The sequence below is a fragment of the Dromaius novaehollandiae genome, chromosome 1 (genome assembly GCF_036370855.1).
Source record: "Dromaius novaehollandiae isolate bDroNov1 chromosome 1, bDroNov1.hap1, whole genome shotgun sequence".
Lineage (NCBI taxonomy): Eukaryota > Metazoa > Chordata > Aves > Casuariiformes > Dromaiidae > Dromaius > Dromaius novaehollandiae.
Window position 1 is genome coordinate 53432938 of NC_088098.1, and position 19537 is coordinate 53452474.

At 45.7% G+C, this 19537-nt stretch overlaps 1 protein-coding gene across 3 annotated transcripts; it reads left to right on the top strand.

The window, feature by feature from the left end:
* Positions 1-1765: 1765 nt before the first annotated feature.
* CBX7 (chromobox 7) lies at positions 1766-19010 on the top strand. Of its 3 annotated transcripts, XM_026101887.2 has the most exons (7): positions 1766-2092; positions 3698-3741; positions 7792-7857; positions 8355-8421; positions 9036-9375; positions 11425-11613; positions 11732-19010. In XM_026101887.2, the coding sequence occupies exons 1-6, from the start codon at positions 2024-2026 to the stop codon at positions 11571-11573; spliced, it is 735 nt and encodes a 244-aa protein (XP_025957672.1). In that variant the 5' UTR covers positions 1766-2023; the 3' UTR covers positions 11574-11613; positions 11732-19010. The 3 variants fall into 3 exon arrangements, with proteins under 3 accessions (XP_025957672.1, XP_025957666.1, XP_025957686.1); XM_026101881.2 differs by having other exon boundaries at positions 11425-19010; XM_026101901.2 differs by having other exon boundaries at positions 1769-2092; positions 11428-19010.
* Positions 19011-19537: the final 527 nt, after the last annotated feature.

Genomic DNA, 19537 nt, shown 5'->3' on the forward strand with positions numbered 1-19537 from the left:
AAGGAAACGAAAAGCAGGAAGAAAGAAGGGAATAACTGTGCAGAAATAACACCGATGGTATCAAGCATGCGAATTCTTATTGTATACCTTTATGTATATGAAAAGAATTATAGCTTGTGATCAAAATGCCATGGTGGTTTTTTTTCATTTGAGAACCCTTTGTAGTAATCATTAGTAAAGTATTGCTTTAATTTTGCAAAAAAAAAGAAATTGGCTTTAAAAGGACACATATCAAATATCAGGTTGTAAATCTCCTATACTAAAAAGTGCAGCAAGTTATCGACACTTTTTAAAAAAAAAGTTTACTTGCTCTGAGAGTGGGATTTTTTCCCCTTTTATTTCAACTTGATCAATGGAGTACAGTTTTTTATGTTTTCCAGTCCAGCACTGGAAAGGGATTAAAAACAGGTTGCTGCAGTTCAGGGAAATGTTTTGACCTTCTTTTGCTTCTTTTGTTTTTCTTCTGAAGCTTTTAACTTGAGATACAGAGTAAACTCTATACTAACTATTTTTCTCTGTTTCTTCTAAAACATGGAACCATAATATAAGAAAAGAATGATTAAAAATAAGCTGGAAGGTTATTTATTTTTGCAATACAGTTCAGAAACCCTGAATATTCAATGACAATGCTGTTACAGAGTTGAAAATTTGTTATAATCTGTTAGGTCTATTTAATGGTTAGTCCAACGATTGTAATTCTCAACCGTGAACTTTGAGCAGGTTGTTCTTAAACAGCTGCAGTAAGAACAAGGACTCTGACAATTACTTAGTCCACAAGTAAACAGATCAAATATGTTGTGTGAAAATGAAAGCTTTAGAACTAAATGATTAATACATATTAACTTGCTCTCATCATACATTTTTCTCTAATAATTGCCATTTTTAGTCAGCTTAATTCCGTCTCAAACTTCGTATACAAAAAGCATCCATAGAAATGCAGTCACAGTAAGGAAGAAGCTCAGCACAGCTGTGGAGGAAAGATGGCTAAAGATGTAGAAATATGTCCCTGCTCTGATGGAAAATATCCTAGGAGACCTTAAAAAAAATAATCTACCATTTAATGTAGTGGTCTGACAGTAGAAATACTTTTCTGTGTACCAGAACAATGTACAAATGAGCTTGGACATCTCAGTGCTGATCTACTCATGATGTTCCTATTTTCCTGTGTCCTACCTAAATAAGTCCTTGAAAAGGTGGCCCTAGGACCTGCTTAGGACCTTAGGAGATGTCAAATAGCTAGATATGCATTCCACCCACAACCCCCTGGGCACTTTGTAGCAGATGTACTTGCTGAAGTGCATGCCCAGAGACCTGAACTGCTGAAGGTCACCCACTGGGTTTCCTCTACATCACTCTGTGCTCCCTGCTCCTAGCGCACGAACCCCCTCTCTTGTGGTGGTTTCTCATCCACCATCAAGGACAGGTGACTGCTGAGGATCATTTCTGTGGAAACACTTGTAAGTATTACCCCTTTGCAGGTGCTAGAGACTTGTAAGCCTAAGAAACGTTTTCCAGGCAGCAGAACACGGCAGCGAGTTTTGGTGGCTCCCCGTTTCTGGAGGAGTTCGTTCAGCGGCCCTAGACAGGCCCTGGCTAAGCTCCATCTCGTGTGAAGGTGGGACTTGTGCCGCAGCCAGCAGAGCAAAACGGTCGCTCGCGGCTCAGGCCTTGGCCGCGGGGGGCGGGACGGGGGGGGGGCGAGCCGGGGCGGGCCCCGCCCGCGCGCGCGCGCGCGCGCGCGCCGGGGAAAACGTTGCGCAGGTTCTAAAACGAGGCGGGGGGAGGGGGGCGCGGTCGCGCGCGAGGGGGCGTGTGAGGGGGAGCGCGAGCGGGCAACGGCCGCCAACCGCCGTCAGTAGGCAACCGCCGCGCCCGCAGCCCCTTGCCGCCCTCTCGTTGGGGCTTGCTCGCTCCCTGCCTCCCGCGCTCCGCGTTGCGAAAGCCGGGTCCCTTGTAGCGGGCGCGGGGGCCGCCGCCGGCGGTAGCTCTTCCTCGTCGCGGTGTCCCGTGGGCTGCGCGCTGCATGGAGCTGTCGGCCATCGGGGAGCAGGTGTTCGCCGTGGAGAGCATCCGGAAGAAGCGCGTGCGGAAGGTGGGCAACGGCGGGGCGCCCCGGCGGGGCCACCTGCCGCCCTCCGCCGGGCGGGCGCCGTCACGGAGGGGAGGGGGAGGCGAGGAGGGGAGACACGCGCCGCGACGCGCGCACGGCAGCCTGCCGGCCGGTGCGGACCGGTGCTGCGGGCAGGGGGGCGTGGTGGGCGCGCGCACGGCGATCCTGCGTTTTTCCTCCCTCCCCTGAAGTAACGGGGCTTTTTTTGGTGAGGCTGAGGGGGACCTGCGTGTCGCCTCCCCCCGCGCCGCCGTTGACCAGGCGCTGTCCCGAGCAGCCCCGGTGCTGCGGGCAGTGAGGGAGGAGGTGCAGAGCAGGCGCGACACCTGCTTGGGGCCCGGGGAGAAGTGCGGCCTGGGGCTTGGAGGGCAGGGAGAGAGCGGGGTTGGGGGCTGAGGTGCAGTGCCTGGGGCTAGCGGGTGCGAGACTCTCGTGCTGGCTGTAGTCGCTCGTGAGGTGGGTGGGTGCTTCAGGGGGGCTCTGTGGATGGGGTGCTTGGACAGCCTGGGGTTTTTCATTGTTGGGGCTTTCAGTTTCTCAAAAAAGCAGTGCTGGCAATGACAAACTGCGTACCCCACGTCAAGAGATGATTTTGAAAGATTTGGCTGTGAGCTTAGTGACTCAGTTTCCCTAGCTGTAAAAATGGTGTCCATCTCCACAGGGTGTTATGAGGATTGATCGATAAGCATACAGTGTATAGGGATCCTCTGGTGGAAAATTCCTTATAGGGTAGTGTTTTCAAACATTTGAAAGCTGAACCCCCATTCAGGACAGTGAAACTGTTTGCCTGGTTCATGTAGTTGAGTGCTTTGGTTTCAGTGCTGTCATTTAAAGATTGTCGCATCTGCAGTAGCAGGCCTTCTAGAGGTGGTCCTCCATGCATGCAGGCCTTTTCCGTGCTTTGAGAAGTGTTTAACAAGTCTCTCTGTATAATATTAAAAATTTTACTAGTTGTGCACATTCCTCTGGGGCCCTTGAACATGGTTTCCAATTACTACTATTTTTTTTTTTTAGTGTTGTACTTAGAGTGAACAAATAAATGGTTAACTGTGAAGTTCAGTTGTGAATTGCTGCTTATTTGGGTCGAAAGGGTGAGTGACTGTGATGGATGGAACCGTGTTTGAGTAGAGCATGTAGCAACTGGAAGGGAACATGCCACAGAGACACTTCATAGGTTCTGAAATCTTGTGTTTCCTCTCTCTACTTGAACAGATTCTTCTGACACTTGTTCCTGGCATATATCTCCCTCTCACATTTATGCATGCTGACTTCTTGTAGGATTGCCTGTAAATGCAGGAGTGGTTGCAGTGGCTCTCCAGTGGGCTTTTGGGGTTCTGCCTGCTAGCTCCTGCAAAGCTGTCATCCCAAGCTGATGATAGGGTTATTTAAGAGTGCCCATTTTCTGGGGAAGAACCTATAGCCAGTACAGTGGAATGAGGAAGTAGCTTTGTTTTGAAAATACAGTGATGGGAAATGAGCTTTTCAAGTTGCAGAGTTTAGTCCTGTTGTGATTGGCTGCATCTCTTGCTGTAGCCCATATTTGGTTGCAGAGTTCACCTGTTTTCTTCTTCCTTTTTCCACCCTTAGGGTAAAGTAGAATACCTGGTGAAGTGGAAAGGATGGCCCCCAAAGTAAGTTGTGATTTACTTATCTTTTCTTTAATAATTGGTAGTAGCTTTAACTGTATCTCTGCAGCTTAGCATCTCATTCTTAATGGGTAACATCTTGTGCCTCATTTCAACAACTGTAAACAAAAACACAGAGCCACAACTCAGAACTCCGTACCTACTTTCGAACTGGCAGCTGAGGGTTGCAGATTCTGTGCCAATCTGTTCTGACTGGTTTTTGCCACTGCTGAAATATTCCATTGAGACACTTTCTAGATATGAATCCATACAAGTTCAGTATGAGTTCTACAGAAAACCCTGATTCTTCTGAACATAGAATGGGGTTTGCTTTTCTGAATCAGCATTAAAAGAACCTCGCTTTATTTTTAGGGCTATATGCAGTCTTTTGTAATATGTAACAAGGCAGTGGACTTGTCATGTTGCCCTGCTGTATCCCTTCTGCAGTTTGCAAAAGGGAGAGGGGCAATGTTTCAGATCTACTAGTTTTAACCAAACCCTGGGGGGATCTTAGTCTCTTGAAAATTACCCCCGCACCTTCATTTCTTTCTCTGAAACCTTCTGTTGTTTTGAGTGCCTTTTCTGCTTTTGCTTTGGTTGCCATGTTGGGGAAAAAAAAGTTTTTGTAGCATTGCTGTGCCTTGTTTACTGTTACTTCTCTTCCTTATTAAAATGCAACTGCTTCTGAAGAAAAGTGGTTGCTCTGTGCCTAAGCTATTTGTAAAGTGCTTTGAGTTTAAAAGGATTAGGTAACTGTAGAATATTACTGTGTTAACTAGCAGTCTAATAGAACAGCCTCCCAGTCAATCCATGTGGGGACCTGTCTTTGCTTTTCTGTTTGTAACTGTGTGTTTGTGTCTGTACATGCACAGTGTGCTTGGGTATGGCTAAATTTCATGTGTAGTTGCATTGGATGATGCTAAGCAATGGGGTCTGGTTTTACTAGTTCATCCTTGCAGTTGCAAAGGAAGGCCTGCAAGGATGTGGTCCTGATAGATCGTACCTGGTGTTTGAGCAGTTGGAATGTGTTCCTGCACACCTAACCTTCATGCTTGTGGGGCATGCATGAATATGAGCAGCTTCCCTTCTCTGGTGGTGGTGGGAGAGGGTGGCTTTGTTGCTGACTATAAATTCTACTGTCACAGTTTAATCTTGTACACTTGTTGAGTATCAGTTACCATACACTGTTGGTCAGTTTTTGGTCCATGTCAGCCTCCTAAGTAGCTAAGCCTAATTTAATCACTGTCAGAGGCTGGGAAATGTAGTCTGTGAGGCACCATCCCCTGTTTGGCCAGATTATTGATGTTTATCCCATTCTCCTTTCCTCAAAGGCATTGAGATCTTTCTCTTGTACAGTCACTTGCCAAGAAGGTGGACTGAGGCATGGTGTAATGTTTCTTCTGACAGAGCAGTCCTTGTTCTTGTTGCTGCCTTTCCTTGCCCTGCACCTTGGAACTCTGGGGGAACCAGCAGCTCTGTTTAGGGAATGAAAACCCACAGCCTTCTGCCCAGGGGGCAAGAAGGATGTCAGGGTTCCTTTCTTTTGATGCTGTGACGTGTCCAAGCACCTCCCCTCTTCCCCCTGCCCTCCACCCTCCAAATACTAGCTATGAATAGCACTGATTTTTTTTTTTCTTTTTAACTGTTAATTCAATAGTTTGATTTGCTTAAAATCAAGATGCTTTGAGCGTGCAAGTTGCTTTCATCTTGCTAGTGGTCTCTGTTCCTTGTTTCTAAACATGCATGCGCCGTCAGTGGCATGTAGCACCACAAGCTGTTTGCATCCGTGTCTTCCAACATATTCCTTTCCCTCTTCCCACATATTTCTCTTTATTCCCCTCCCCGACCTTGTCGCATTGCCCTTTGTAATCTCTGTACCTGTTATCTCATGATTCCAATTTGGGGTTTCATGGAGGGGGCCAAGGATAGGACAGAAATTTGCTTCTTTCTTATGTATTTGATATTTTCCACATTCAAAAAATCCTTGTTAATGCCCCATCCCACAGATTTCTGGGTTGTACTGCTACACTCTGGGAATGGAGGAGTTACAATCTGATTCTAGCTACAAGCTTGTTTACAACTTGTGTTGGCGTTAAGAGGGGAGGGGGAAGAGGAGGAGTAGGAGGAGGGGGAAGAAAGATCATATGATCTATGTTTTCCACAGTGCCTGCTCTCTGCAGTTCTGCTGCAGCCTGGGCTGTGTGCACTGTGTATATATATCTCTGTGTGTGTGCGTGTGTGTGGCAAACTGAACCATGTTTTTTTTATATGCGGTGTTTTGCCACTGCAGCGAAGCCAGGGACTGAGCTGCAGAGAAAAAGGCAACACCCACCAGGTTGTTTTTTGTTGTTGTTTTTTGGTATTTTTAATAACAAGTCCCCTTTCTTCTCCTGCCCATGAAGAGCAATCTTACGTTTTCCCCCTCCCTTCCCCAAGTATTATTATTTTTCTTACATTTGTAGAATGAGTGCCAAAATCCCTGCAGCTGGGAGGAAACCTTCCTCTGTTCAAATAGCATCTTGCCTTTGACAGCTCACAGTCAGATTGCTGCAGTAGGCTCAGGCAATGAGGGCGGGATCAGCTGGTTATGAAGACATGTCTGTTCTTAACCATCTGATGTACAGTGCACCTTGGGATAGTTGAATTGGGGGTGGGGGGGTTCTCCTTTCTCCCTTTTGTGAAAGAATTGTACCATAGTTTTAAGAACCATTCTCTAGGATCTGTCTTGTATTTCAGTACCTACCTCCTGTCTAATGGGCAGATGGAAGGAGGAAAGTATTCCCAAACCACCTCCCCTACAAACATATATGCATCCATCCATATGCCCTCATGTGCAGTTTGCACCTCATCACCCAAAAATGTAAACCTCCTAAACTGCCTTTCCCCTGTTCAGAGGCATTGATGCAAACGCACCACTGCCCACCTGCACTTGACCCCTCTCTGGCCCTCCTCCACAGGGGTGAGAGGAGCTCTGCCTTCTGGGTACTGGACCTCAAATGCCAGGAAATTGAATGTTTTGGGGCTTTTGGGGTTTTCAGACTCGCTCTCTTGCCTTTGAATCTCCCTGATAGAGATGCACCACCCATCTTTTCTGGTCGAACATGACCCCTTAGAAATAAACTGTCCACAATGGGAGTTTTGGGCTGCTCCTCCCTCATGTTAAGTGCAGCAGCATCCCTTGGGAACAGTTCTTAACATCACCTACCAGATGGGTTCAGCTCTTTCCTGAGCATCTGGCTCCTGTCTTAGCTGTCAGGCAGTCAAGGAGGAACATGGGACAGTGATATTGTTCACAGGTTTCTTTTGGAGTATCAAGCTTACTTTGAGTAGTTTCTTCAGCCCTAACCACAATGCAAATGGGTCCCTCCAGCTCCTGTACAGAAATACTGATGACCTCTACTAGACAGAAATAATGTGCAGGGGCAGTTGAGCAAGAGGAGGAGTAGCTGGAAAGTTGCCATTAACTTGCCTCAGGGCCCAGGTCTAAACATGTTTAGTTGAAAGGCATCAGTGGAGGAAAAATTAAACTCTTCTTAAATGAATACTTTCACCTCCAGTGATTAGAGGTAATTAATAATGCAGGTGAGGAAACATACTTACTCTTTGAGCACTCTAAATTAAGAGAGACCTATTTTCCAGAAAGTTGTATCAGATCAAGTCCTGTTGTTCCACACATTTTCCTGGATTTGCAAGAGTGCTGCAAATGGGGCAAATGAGACCTATTTAGGCATCCGCTTAAAAGCAGTTTGTGAATCTCTGCACAGGCTTTGTGAACAGTGTGAAGGGGGCCCTGCGGAGGAAAGCCTGCCCTGTTCTCTTACAAAGAGCTGCTTGATGCTTGGCCCTGCCTGTTTTGGGAAGGGGAGGTGGTTTCTGGCAGGAAGTTTTTGGGGAGGGAATGGCTGAGATTCCTCAGAGCTCTAGCAATGTTGTGGCAGGCCCCACTGACCCTTGTAAAGACAGTTTCCAGGGCCTCAGCAGCCCTGGTAGCAGGCCTGCAGAGAGAATGTTTCATTAAAGCCTTGTTTACTTTATATTCCTCATGTTTTTCTTCAGATACAGCACATGGGAGCCAGAGGATCATATCTTGGACCCTCGCCTGGTAGTGGCTTATGAAGAAAAGTAAGGGGGCATGTTCTCTCTCTCCTGGACACAGCGAAGGAAATAGTGTTTTTATTCTGTAGTGTGCATAAAGTGCCCTGTTGTCGCTACTCCCATCAAGGATGGGATGTATAGGAATGAGCCCAGCTTGATCTCTGTACCTTGCCCTTGGCTGAGGCAGACAAGACAGAGTTAAAGCAGCCCCCACTGGCACTGTTCGGGAAATGAAACTAAGCACAAGCAGCATTTAGCCAAAGAGCAATTGGTCACAGGTTTTAATCAGGGCCAGGGCTGGACTGGATTGAGGTAGAAGTGATAAGTTTCTCTAACCCATCCTTGAGTCAGAGAAATTCCCTTATTGCAAGGCTTTCACTCCCACAAGAAACAGTTCTGGGATGTTTTCCAAGCCTACACCGCTCATCATTAGGTTTTAATGGAGGCAGTGAGAGAACTGTGCTGCAGAAGGCTTTGTGCTGTGGTATGTAGTACTTGGTTTGATTTCTGTTCCTTCTTCACAGAGAAGAGAGAGACCGTGCTTCAGGGTACAGGAAAAGAGGTCCCAAACCAAAGCGCCTCCTACTGCAGGTAGCCTCTTGCTCTTCTCCTGTGTATTTCTAACTCATTATCTGTTGTGCTGCTGTTCTGCGCACAGGAAGGTAGGAACTGTTTGCTCTTGCATGAATAAGCTTGGAGGTGACAAGCTAACATAACATGAAGTCAGTGGGTAGGCAGAGTGGCTTTAACCTGTTGGTTGAACAGCCAGCTAACCTGTGTTTAAAAGGGGGGAAAAAAAAGGGTAGGGGGAGGAGGGGGAAAAGCTCTTGCTCTGCAGACTAGGATCTTACAAAGTTGGGCTTTAGTGGTTGCAGGTTACCTGGGTTGCATGCTCTTTAAAATTGAACTGAGCTTGGACTGTTCAGCATGTTAAAGGTAGTAGTTGGATGGAAGTGAAGTTCCAGCATGCTTTGACTGTTGCCATGCAAAGCAGCTGATCCCAGGAAGCACACATTAGGAAGAGCTTAGATGCAGTTGAAGAGGTGAGAGAAGCAGTGTTGTAGAAGCAGCACATCTTATCCTAGGTCACCTAGATGCTCAGGGACTGAACTAAGAATAGAGGCTGTTTCCTGGCTCCCAGATGGGAGCCCTGACTGTATTATCAGATTCCTGTTTTGACCCTTGCTGCACCCATGTCTTGGCAGCGGCTGTATGGCATGGACTTGAGGAGTGCACACAAGGGAAAGGAGAAGCTCTGTTTCTCTCTTGCACGGAGGTTTGGAGGAGGAGACAGCAGCCTGCCAGGGGCCAAGCCAGGGCAGGCAGAGTTCTCGGAGAAGACTGGGGGAACGGTCCTGCCATTCTCTCTCAGAAAGCAACGCAAAAACCAGAAGTACCTGCGATTGTCAAGGAAGAAGTTCCCACGCATGACAAGCCTGGAGAGTCGAAACTGCAGACGTGAGTTCTTCCTGAATGATGCGGTGGGTCTGGAAGCCAGGCAAGGCCCTGAGGACTGGGAGGCCATGCAGCACACCAGCAAAGAAGGTAAGGCTGGACGCTGCTTGATTGTGGAGTGCTGGAGCATGAGGAAGATGCTCTGTGGGCTTCCTCCTTGCTTGCTGCATCCTGGGATTGTGGTTTAGGTCAGGTCTTCAGAGCAGCTCTAGCTGGCTCACATTGTGGCCCTCCTATCTGCAAGTCCTTTTTTTGTCTGGGTATATAACATAACTTAATTTTTCTCTGGTGCTGTTGCCTCTGTATAGTCTTATATCAGTGACATGCCTCAAGTGTTAGAAAACATGTAGAAGTTACTGGAAGTTACTCCCCTTTTCCAGTTGACTTCCAGCAGAGGTGATATGCAGGTGTGACAGTGATGAACTCCATCTCTGTCCATATCCCAGCAAATGTTCTGCTACTCTGCCAAAAGGAGCTTGACAGTGAATAAACTCAGACACCAGCACTCCTTTTACCGTGTGTCTCTGAGGAGTGTACAGGAATGCCATTAGAAACTCCTATTGCTTTCCTTCTGCCTCGTCTTCCCTTTCTTTCCCACATCCTCTTTAAAGTCTCTTGTCTTAGAACTATGTGAAAGGGGGATGAGAGAGATGAAGTGGGGATAGTAACACCTGCTTGATCCCACTGAGTAGACAGCATGAGTGTTGTCAAATGTGCTTGGACACCTCCCATGCCATTTTGGGGGAGGGATACCAGCGTCTTGTGCAGGGTGGCTGTGGGTTGTGCATGTTGCACTGAGTTACCAGGGAAACTCTGCCCTGCATTATTTGAGCTTCTGAAGGTGTAGCCTTCTTGAAGAGCGGAAAACCAGTGTTTGTGCTGCTTGTAGTAGCTAAGGGAATCATGCTGCTTCTTGCTAGGAGTAGTTGTTACCTGGGCTGTGCTAGGCAGGACACAGGGGCGTGTTTGGGAAATCAAAGCTATCCCCTCTCCCTTCTGAGGGTTCTTGAACAGTGGCCCAAATCCAGTGAGACAGCAATAGGTCCAGCGCAGAGCAGCCCACTGTTGCATAATGGCACAGGACAAATATGTGTGTGCGCCTTCTTCCCTAGAAGTGCTGGTCTCTCTCTAAAGTACTTGAGGATCTGAAGGATGAATGGTGCTAGAGAAATGTAAAATTATTTTTGTTCTCCACTTGATGTGTGGCCTATGCAGAATTCCAGTTACTGTTAGGGTGGATAGACTCCTTCCAAGGTGAGAGCAGACACCCCAATATCTGAGACAGAAGCCAGGAAATATCTTGGTGGGCACACATTCCTTGTCCAGGTTGGGACAGCAGGGCACAGTACAGGTAAAGTGGTAGGGGGAGGAAACATCTTCCTTCCTCTCTCCATACATTTTTGTAACTCTCTCTGGGGGTTGGGGGGAAGTGGAGTTTTGGGTGGAAGAGGGACTGTTCAGTTGCAGATTGTTTTTATAGTGAGAAAGTGGAGGGGTGTTTGGGTTTCCTCACTATCAAGTAGAGGAAGAAGGGTATGAGAGAGGGAGAGCAGCTTCTCCCTGAAGCAGTATTGATGAGTTTTGGAGAGAATCATACCCAGGCTGTGTTGCAGGTGCAGTACAGGGAAGACCTCAGTTTTGGGCTGCCTTTGACTCCCATAGTAGGGGTGTTTGAGGAGAGTCTGTAAGAAACAGGGCTTTTGGCTTTTGAGCAGGGTGCGTCATTTACAAGCAGGTGAGCTCACAGCTGGGTGAACGTTTTGCTAACACAGAGGCAACCAGGGGCTGAGACAGGGGAGATATGTCAGAGAATCTGGGTGGCGCTCCTGGGTCTTGCTGGCCTCTGTGTAGGCTGTTACAATGCTGGTGTGTGTCTGGACATCCTTTCTACTCTGCCCTCTTTCCTTTTCCCATTATATCCTGCAGTGATTCTCTGCCTTCCCTTAGCCTCTGAGGGGATGGCTTGCCCATGCTCTTTCTTGCCTTGTTGAATGTGCAGACTCGATGCAGGCTGGTGTCACCTGCCATTTGTCAGGAAGGAGGCTCCTTTTCCATTCATCCCTTCCCCCTTTCTTCCCCTACCTCCCACACCCTCTCTTCTCCTCGCTAACATGTTCTTATCTGCCTCTCTGTGTGCAGCAGATGTGGATGGCAGTCTCCCCTGGATCCCCACTGTGCCCCCCAGCGAAGTGACAGTGACGGACATCACGGCAAACTCCATTACCGTCACCTTCAGAGAAGCACAAGTGGCTGAGGGCTTCTTCCGAGACCGGAGTGCACAGTTTTGAATCTCCATTTTCAGTGCTCCTAAAATCCAGTGCTTTTAGGGTGGGGCTAGGGAAGGGTTATTATATCCTTTAAGAAAAAAATCCAAAATGTCTCCCCTTAAAATGTTTACAGAGACCTTCAATTTTTTTTCTTTTCTCTTTTTTTTTTCCCATTTCAGATACGCAAAAACAAAGGGCAGTGTAGCAGGTGTGTGTTTGTCATTGCTTTGTCCATCTGAAAAACTGACAGCCCTTTAACTGGCAAGGACTTCTCTCCTAGATGTGAAAGCAGCAAGCTGAACAATTCGCCTTTCATCCTGTTAAGTGGCAGCAGCTGCATTTGTGGGGAGAGGGCATGTGGAGGTGGAAAAGAGTTGGATCTGTAGCTTGCCGCCCTGTTCTGCAATTGATATCCCTTGGATAAAGATACTTCTCTGCATTGCTCTTCCCACCTTCCTCCTCCCTCTCTTCCTGCAGCAGTGAGAGGCGATGGATCCTACCTGTGTAGATAACTCCAGTCTGTTAAGGCTTTGTCCCCAGTGCTGTTTCACCTGTAGCCTGCTGTCAGGACTTCAGAGCCATATTTGCCTGACTGTGGTAAGTAAGTCTTTACAGCACAGGTCCATGTAAAGTGCAGAGGTTTCTCCATTTGATTGTTGATCATGCAGGGGGAGACCGAAATGTGTCTCTGAAGTCTAGATTGGCTATGCAGATTGAATTTACCCTCATTAAAAGCTCAGAAATGCAGCACAGTTGAGACTATACCGTCTGTGTATGCAAAACAGGATTTCAAGCTTTGTCTGTGCTGTGTGAGAAAATGCAGTATGGAAAGTGGGGTGTTCTTACCCTTTGCTAAATTCAGTATTAATAACGAATGATGTCCTGAATCTGTGGTAATAAGTTAGTTGAAAACTGACTCCTCTTCCCTGGGAGGAGGGGCTCATAGGAGGACTAAAGCATTGCCTGGCACTGCAAAGATATCCAAGATATTGGCATAGGCCCAGGACAGAGGAATTTGATAGAACTGAACTGGAAATGGACCTTGATTAGCAGCAATTCTGTTCTTGGATCACATTGAGAGGCCCAAGGTAAAAAGCATGTGGGGAAGGCATGTATTAGACTTTAGGAAGGGAAAAAAATTCTTAATTCTTAACAGTGAGAATTCTTGGATTGTACCATCTAAGTAATATTCTTCCATGACTCCAGTCTCCTCACAGTATCTGTGATTCTGTACTACTTAACCGATGGGAACTTCCCCTTGGAAAGTTTAAAAATCTTTGCCAAGGAAAGTGGTCTGCATTTCAATAGAACTTGCCTGATCTTGCACTTAAAAATGCCTTGTGCTGGACTGCCTGTGACACTTAGAGGTTTCTGAAGAATTTCTGTATTTTGAGTTGGTAATTTAGCATCTGTTCTTGCACATGTGTATCCTCTTCCCTTTTCTTTTTAATCAGATCTTATTTAAATAACTTAAATTTTTAAATATAGATCTCTTCCTATGGAAAGCAAGAAAGGTAAGCTAGATCTTAAGGTGGGACCTGCAGGACAGAGTGCTACAGGGCAACATTGGCTACCGTCATAATTATCTTCATATCCGTTGTTTCCTTTCACTGCTCCACTTCCAGCATCTTTTATCTGCTGCATTTATGCTATATGAAGTTATGAGCCTGCTGAGCCCTAAGGTAAAGACACCTGTGGAAATCCTTAATGTGAGCTCTGCAGCAGCTCCTCTGAAGGGCTTCGCTCCCGGCCTGCAGAATTTGGGAGCTCTGGGGCTTCTGGTACAACAAACATCTGCTTTTTGCAAAGTGCTTGGCAGCCCCTGAGCCTTTTTAGTAAAAGTAGGTTTTACCTTAAATAGCGTGTGCAGCTCAGTGTAGGCTTAAGATTTACCCTTCTGTCTCAAAGCTGTTTATAAAGGACTGTCTGTCACTGTGTGACAACAGCTTCAGGACCACTGGGTAGATCCTGAATTTCAGGACAAACCTTTTGTTTGCTGAAGTACATACAGAGGAAGTGATATGGGAGTCTTATTACGGAGAAATCTGAGAGAGTGAAAAGTGGAGCACATTGTGTGGGGGGGTTTCTTTTTTGGAGGAGGGGTGTTATTTTTTTTTTTTAATGTGGTGGGAGGAAGAGTGAGTGGGAAAGAAGTTCAGAATAGCTATCAAGGGCAAATTGATGAAGTAAGTGTATAGGCCCAGGATGTTTGTTGAATGTGGGTGTCTGGAACTAGGCTTCTGTATCTGGAGTTGCATCATATAAGTGGGATCACCCTCTTCTGCAGGGATTGGAGTCACACAGTGTCCTGCCAGCTGCTCACACACACCTGCAAAATGTGCTGAATATCTGCATCTCTCTTTTGTTTGGTGTGACCAGTAGAAACTAAGCATGCCTGCTCATCAGGATGACAGCAGTTTGTGTGGTTATGGTTGCAGAAGCCTAATACTTTAGCTTAATTTTGAAAAGTCTTGAACTCAGCTCCTTCTGCTAAATCCTTATGGCATTTACAGGGTCTGCTTTCTTTATTCTAATACAGTTACCATCATGTTTGTTCTGTCCTCAGCTCAGTGCACAAATACAGCAAAAAAAAAAAAAAAACCACCTTATTTACTAATGTTCATCGCTTTGGCTGAAGTCAGAAGCAATACCAATCCTGTGGCAGGAATGAAGAGCTTGTCCTAGTAACTGGATTTCCATCCTGTGCTTTTTCTCTCCACTCACCAGCTGAGACTTCTCAATGTTTTGTTTTGGCACTTCTCTTTAAATATCTTTTCTTCCTCTTAGAGTGGAGTTTTCAAAAACCTGTGGTGCTCTTAAAAGAGGATCCGCCCACAGCTTCATATCTTAATCACTTTTTGGATCAGGCTAGCTTGTGTTCTTTTGGTGACTAATAAATCATCTCCTGACATGAAGTGTTAAACAGAGTCCCGTGGTACCATGCTGCTTTGTGTACAGGTCAGTGAGGAGTTAACCCTTATCGGTTGAGATGCAACAAGTTGCATGTGCGTAGGTTGGGTTTTTGTGAAGAGGATTTTGTGGTAGGAAACTAAGCAGTTACTTGGTGTATGTGTTTTTTCTTTTTTTCTTTTTACATTCATGAACAGCAACTCTTGCCTATCTTAAAGATCTTTTGAAAAGATTTTTCTCATGGTCTTTTTAAAATGTGGCTTACTTCTGTACTGGCTGGTGACATATCATTGTAGACTCCCTTGGTGGAGCTGGTCTTCAGGGACTTTAAAATCAGCTTTATTCCACTTCTATAAGTGTAGAGATGCATGGGGTTTTTTTGCTTTTGGGGGCAGGAGAGGTTGTCTGAGTTTACTTGTCCCTTCTCCCCAATCCTGTCCTTTCCATCTGCATGTTCAACCCAAAAACTGAAAATTGAACTGGACCTCTTTGGCTAACATATCGTGAAAATCTGATGCTGTGCTTGGAGCTTCGTTAAGTGTTCCGTTTGATTAGAAGAGCCAAAATAGCATCCAGCTGAAGCAGAGTTTAATAATTCTATTTGAAGCACAAGCCAAGAATAGAATCAAGCTAACTCTCCCATACCTCATTTGGCTCCATGGGCTGTAAACAAGGAAAACAAACTTCAGCCAGTGGATATTACTGAACTGTACGCAAGAAACAAACTTCTTGAAGAACTGTTCTGACAGTCATTCTTCAGAACTGCTTCCACGTGAGAATGAATTTACCAGCCTTGTTTTGGGGGACAGAAGCTTGTACTTCATACACCTTGCAGTAAATTCACTGTATGTGGTACGACAGAACTGAGGGGCCTTATCAGATCAGGAAACCTTTGTTGTTAATGCTGTGTTAAAAATCGGAAAGCACAGGCTTTGTTCCTGGCTGGTTATAAACTAGGTGTTATTGCTCTGATATTTGTAAGTGATGCCTTGGAACAGCAAGTTTTAACACGCAAATAGTGGCATTAAGCAGCTTCATAGCTCCTGCATGCTCCTTATTGTCTTGCATTTGCTTGGGGGCCCTTCTGCTCATGAAGTCAGCCCAAGGTGTTTTTTCTCAAGCACAGCCAGAATATTATTGTGAGAACACCCAAATGCAGTTCCATTTGCCAAAATAAACCCAAATTTGTTAGTGAATTGACCCTTGCTTACGTCAGAGCCTCAGACAGAAAGAAGCCTGTTGAGAAATGAATGGCTTTTTTTTTTTTTTTTTTTTTTTTTTTGGTAGTTAGTGTTGTGAAACTGTCTAGAATTGTTCTTCTGGTGTTTTGTGACTGAATGTGTAAAATTGTTTGTTCACCTCACGGGGGGTCCTTGGCCCCAGTACTTTTTCCTGCTCTATGCCAGCTAGTGTTGTTTGGTTTTGCTGGAATAGAGAGGGGAGGCCTTGCATAGCTCAAAAAATAGGCAGGGTGGCTCATGCAAGACCCTCAGTAGTAGCCACAACAGAGGGCCAGGGTGGGGAAGACAGCACTGAGGGTTGTTAGCCACATCTAGGTATTTGAGCTAAAGTTAAATCTACTACCACCTCTCCACCCCTTCCTCTCCTCTCAAGCTTTCAGTCTGTGCTTTCTGAAGCTGGGAAGGTGGGGGGGGGGGGGGAAAAAAAACCACTCTTTTTCTAAAACTAAGTGATAGCTGCCTCTCTTCTGTTCCTCCCCTGCTTACATGTCCTGCAGCCTGAGTAAAAGAGGGCAGTGAAACTTTGTAGGAAAACAGTAGGGGCAGCTCTGCTTGTCTGGGGGAAGGCAGGGAAAGAGTTGGTACTCCAGGCCCAAGAGCCACTCTTGCTAGGCTGTTGAGGACAGGCCTTTGGGTGAGCTGTTCGGAAGAAGGCATGTTATTAGTGCAAGTAACTTGTAGTGAAACTCCAGGCCCGTCTGGGACCTCAAGGGGAAAAAAATACCGTGATTAAAAAGAAATGCTGAGGTGATAAACTGAAACTTTTTTTTAAATGTTTTTGATGCTGGTGTTAACTGCCATCCATCAAGGCCCAGTTCAGTTGCTAGCGATCACATTAAGGCAGCCTGTTCTTTTCAGGCTGTGAGTGCTTTTCTCTTGGCTGTGGATTTGCCTTAGTCTCCAAGAAGATGAGGAAAATTAAACAATGGGGGTTGGGAAGAGTCAATATAAGGAGAGGAGACCAGTGGGGAATAGAATTGGGCCATGTTTAGCCACTATTCAAATGCAGGCTCTTCTGCTCACAAACCTGTGACCCCTGGCATCAGTGATGGTGTATTGGTGCCTCCGAGTGATCAATGGATGGATGCCCCTCTGAGTTTTGAGTGGGCCATGTGGGGAGGAGGCACTCATATAACTGCCTTTCACAGTGGGAAAGCAAGGGAGGTAGATATGTGTAAACACCTTATATAGGTTAACTTTTGCACAGGAATATATAACATTGGCGAATACAGGTAAAGGAATGTCTCTCTTTCTTCTTGTCCTCAAAACAGTTGTCCCCAAGGGCATGGCAAATTTGTTTTGAGATAATAGTTTATGATCAAGAGACCATGTTGTCCTTTGCCAACTGAGCTTGACTGCCAGGGAGCTGAACTTACAGTCCTTGCAGAGAAAGTGTGAATGTTCTGGGTGTTGATCCACGTGGATTCCACCCAAGAAGTTGGTTAAGATGGAAATACCTTTGAAACCATCCTACAGGTGAGCCCTTGCAAAAAAGCAGCACCAGTACAATCGAAGGGTAGCAGTTGTGGGACCAAGAGTCAGAAAGAGACAGAGAAGCAATCACTTAAAATTGAATTTTAATTCTTCCCTATAACAAGTACTTCCTTGAGGGATGACCCCTTTCTCTCTTCCAGACCTTGTTCCCTTGCACCCTTAATTTCTTAAAGTACAGTGGCTTAGCAGAGAGGGGACAGGTTGGGTAACGAAGTTGTAAAGAGGAGCAGAGCTCAGTGGAAGTTGTTAATAGCTGGTAAAGGGGAGATAGATTGCTACCAAGTTGAGGTGAGTAGAAACTTAGTGCTGGTCATCCACAGTGTGTTGCAGACATCTGGGAATGCCAACTTGATGCTGAAGGGGAGAGCTCATAAGACTGTTCAGAACTCTGTCCCAGCTTATCTCACTATTGGTGTAGCAGAATTTTGATTGGGAGGGGGATTTGGGAGGAAGAGGAGGAAAGTCCTTTATTATTATTTTTTAACCAGAAAATGTAGTGTCAGCACAAAGAAGCTCTTTGCAAATCTGTCAAAATGTTAAGCTGCTTTTTTGGCTTTTGAATCTGAAGTATGTTTTGAAGCACTTTGAAAATGCAAAGCACTAGGAGTGCTAAATACTCCTTATCGTCTTTCTAAAAGTGGCATTTGAAAAGCAAAAGATGCATCTGTTTCAGGCTTCTGGCTGTTCCTTATCACGTTTCCAAAGCTGCGACCAGGCCCTTTGCTTCCCTCCCATGGCTGAAGGGGTAGTTTGCTCCAGCCATGCCAAGTGAAGGAGGGCTCTCCGAGGGAGGAGAGGAGACTTGCAGAATCCCTAATTCACCTTCAGGGTTCATGCTGGCATTCTCCTTCTTCCCCTCCCCACTCCCTTTGAGAAGAGGGGAAAATGAAGTTCAGTTTTTGTTTTAGTGGTCCTAGTCTGGAACTATGACCACATCTTCCAGCTCTGGAGACATCTTTTTCATTTCATCTCTAATGAATTGCACCTTATTAGCTTGCTTGAGGAACGGAGAGAGAACCTGTCCATTCACAGGGAATGGAGTAAGGAAAGGAGGGTGAACCAGAAGCTGTCTTCAGTAGCTGTTGGATTCTTCCAAAGTCTGTTTTCTCACCTTATCTCCAACAAAATGGCAATGAAAGAATGGGGAAAAAAATAGTCGAGGTTTTTATCTTGCATGTCTAAAGAACCTTCTGAACAAGCTAAGATGAAAGTATTTTTTTTCCTCGCCTAGCAAGCTCCATAGCTGGAGGAACCCAGTTCTCTTGCTGGGTCTTCAGCACTAGCCTTTTTCCCCCGTTTTATACACATCAGTTTGGACTCTTTTATGCACTCTGACTCATCTAATTTGGTATGCTTCCTTTCTGTTGGGGGGAGAAGGTGGGGGATAGGGTCAGTTGGGAGTAAGGGTCCCCAATTTTTGTTCTTGTCTCTTCAGTTGTTGCTGTTGTTTTGTCAGCACGCTAGAGTATCTGAGTCTTTGCACAAAGAAAGCTTCCTTTTGCACAGAATGAGCTTCTAGCTTTTGTACAGACTAATTGAATGTATTTGGGGAAGGGGGGGGGGGGAAATAGGGAGCAAACCAATTCCAAACAAACCAATCAGAGTATAATGCCTTTTCTGAGCAAGTGTGTATTGTAAATGGAGGTTGTAATAGCAAAGGGAGGGCAGGCTCAAGTATAATTTGACACAAAGTGTGGTTTTATTTTTGTACTGATATGGATAAGAGACTGTACAGCATCTATTTATTTAGATGATTTATGTGGTAAATGTTGCAAACAAGATTATTAAAATATTAAATGAGAACTGACATTTACCTAATGGTCTGTTTGTGTGGTCATTTACCTCCTCTTGCTTTAATTCTACAGCTGAATTATTTTCCTCCAGTCACTTCTGTTGGTATAGACATACAGTGTGGTTGGGAAAAAAGTGGAAAGTGTACGTGCATGTGTGTGTACATGTGTGTGTGCACATGCTTGTGTGAGATCAGTTAAAAAGGATCAGTGAAGAGTGGAGCCTGCAAAAGACTTTTTGACGTTTCTCATTCCTTTGACTCAAGGAGGTTAGGTTTTTATTAATTTTTAATCAGCTGGGTAAGTTGAAGCTGTACAGATATGACCTGGTACATTTAAAGTCTTTGATGGATTAGAATTTGAAAAGAAGCCCAGTTGCAGGTGTTTCTCTGGTTTCACAGAGTTCCTGAAGTCCTGCATAAATCCCCCATGCCAAGAAGCTCTGCTGGCCCTAGGCTGAGGAGAGTGCTGGTGTGCCCCGTCTCGCTGGTCTCTCGCATGAATGGAGAAAATCCCAAGTGAGGCCTGGCCAGCCAAACGCTGTCTGCAC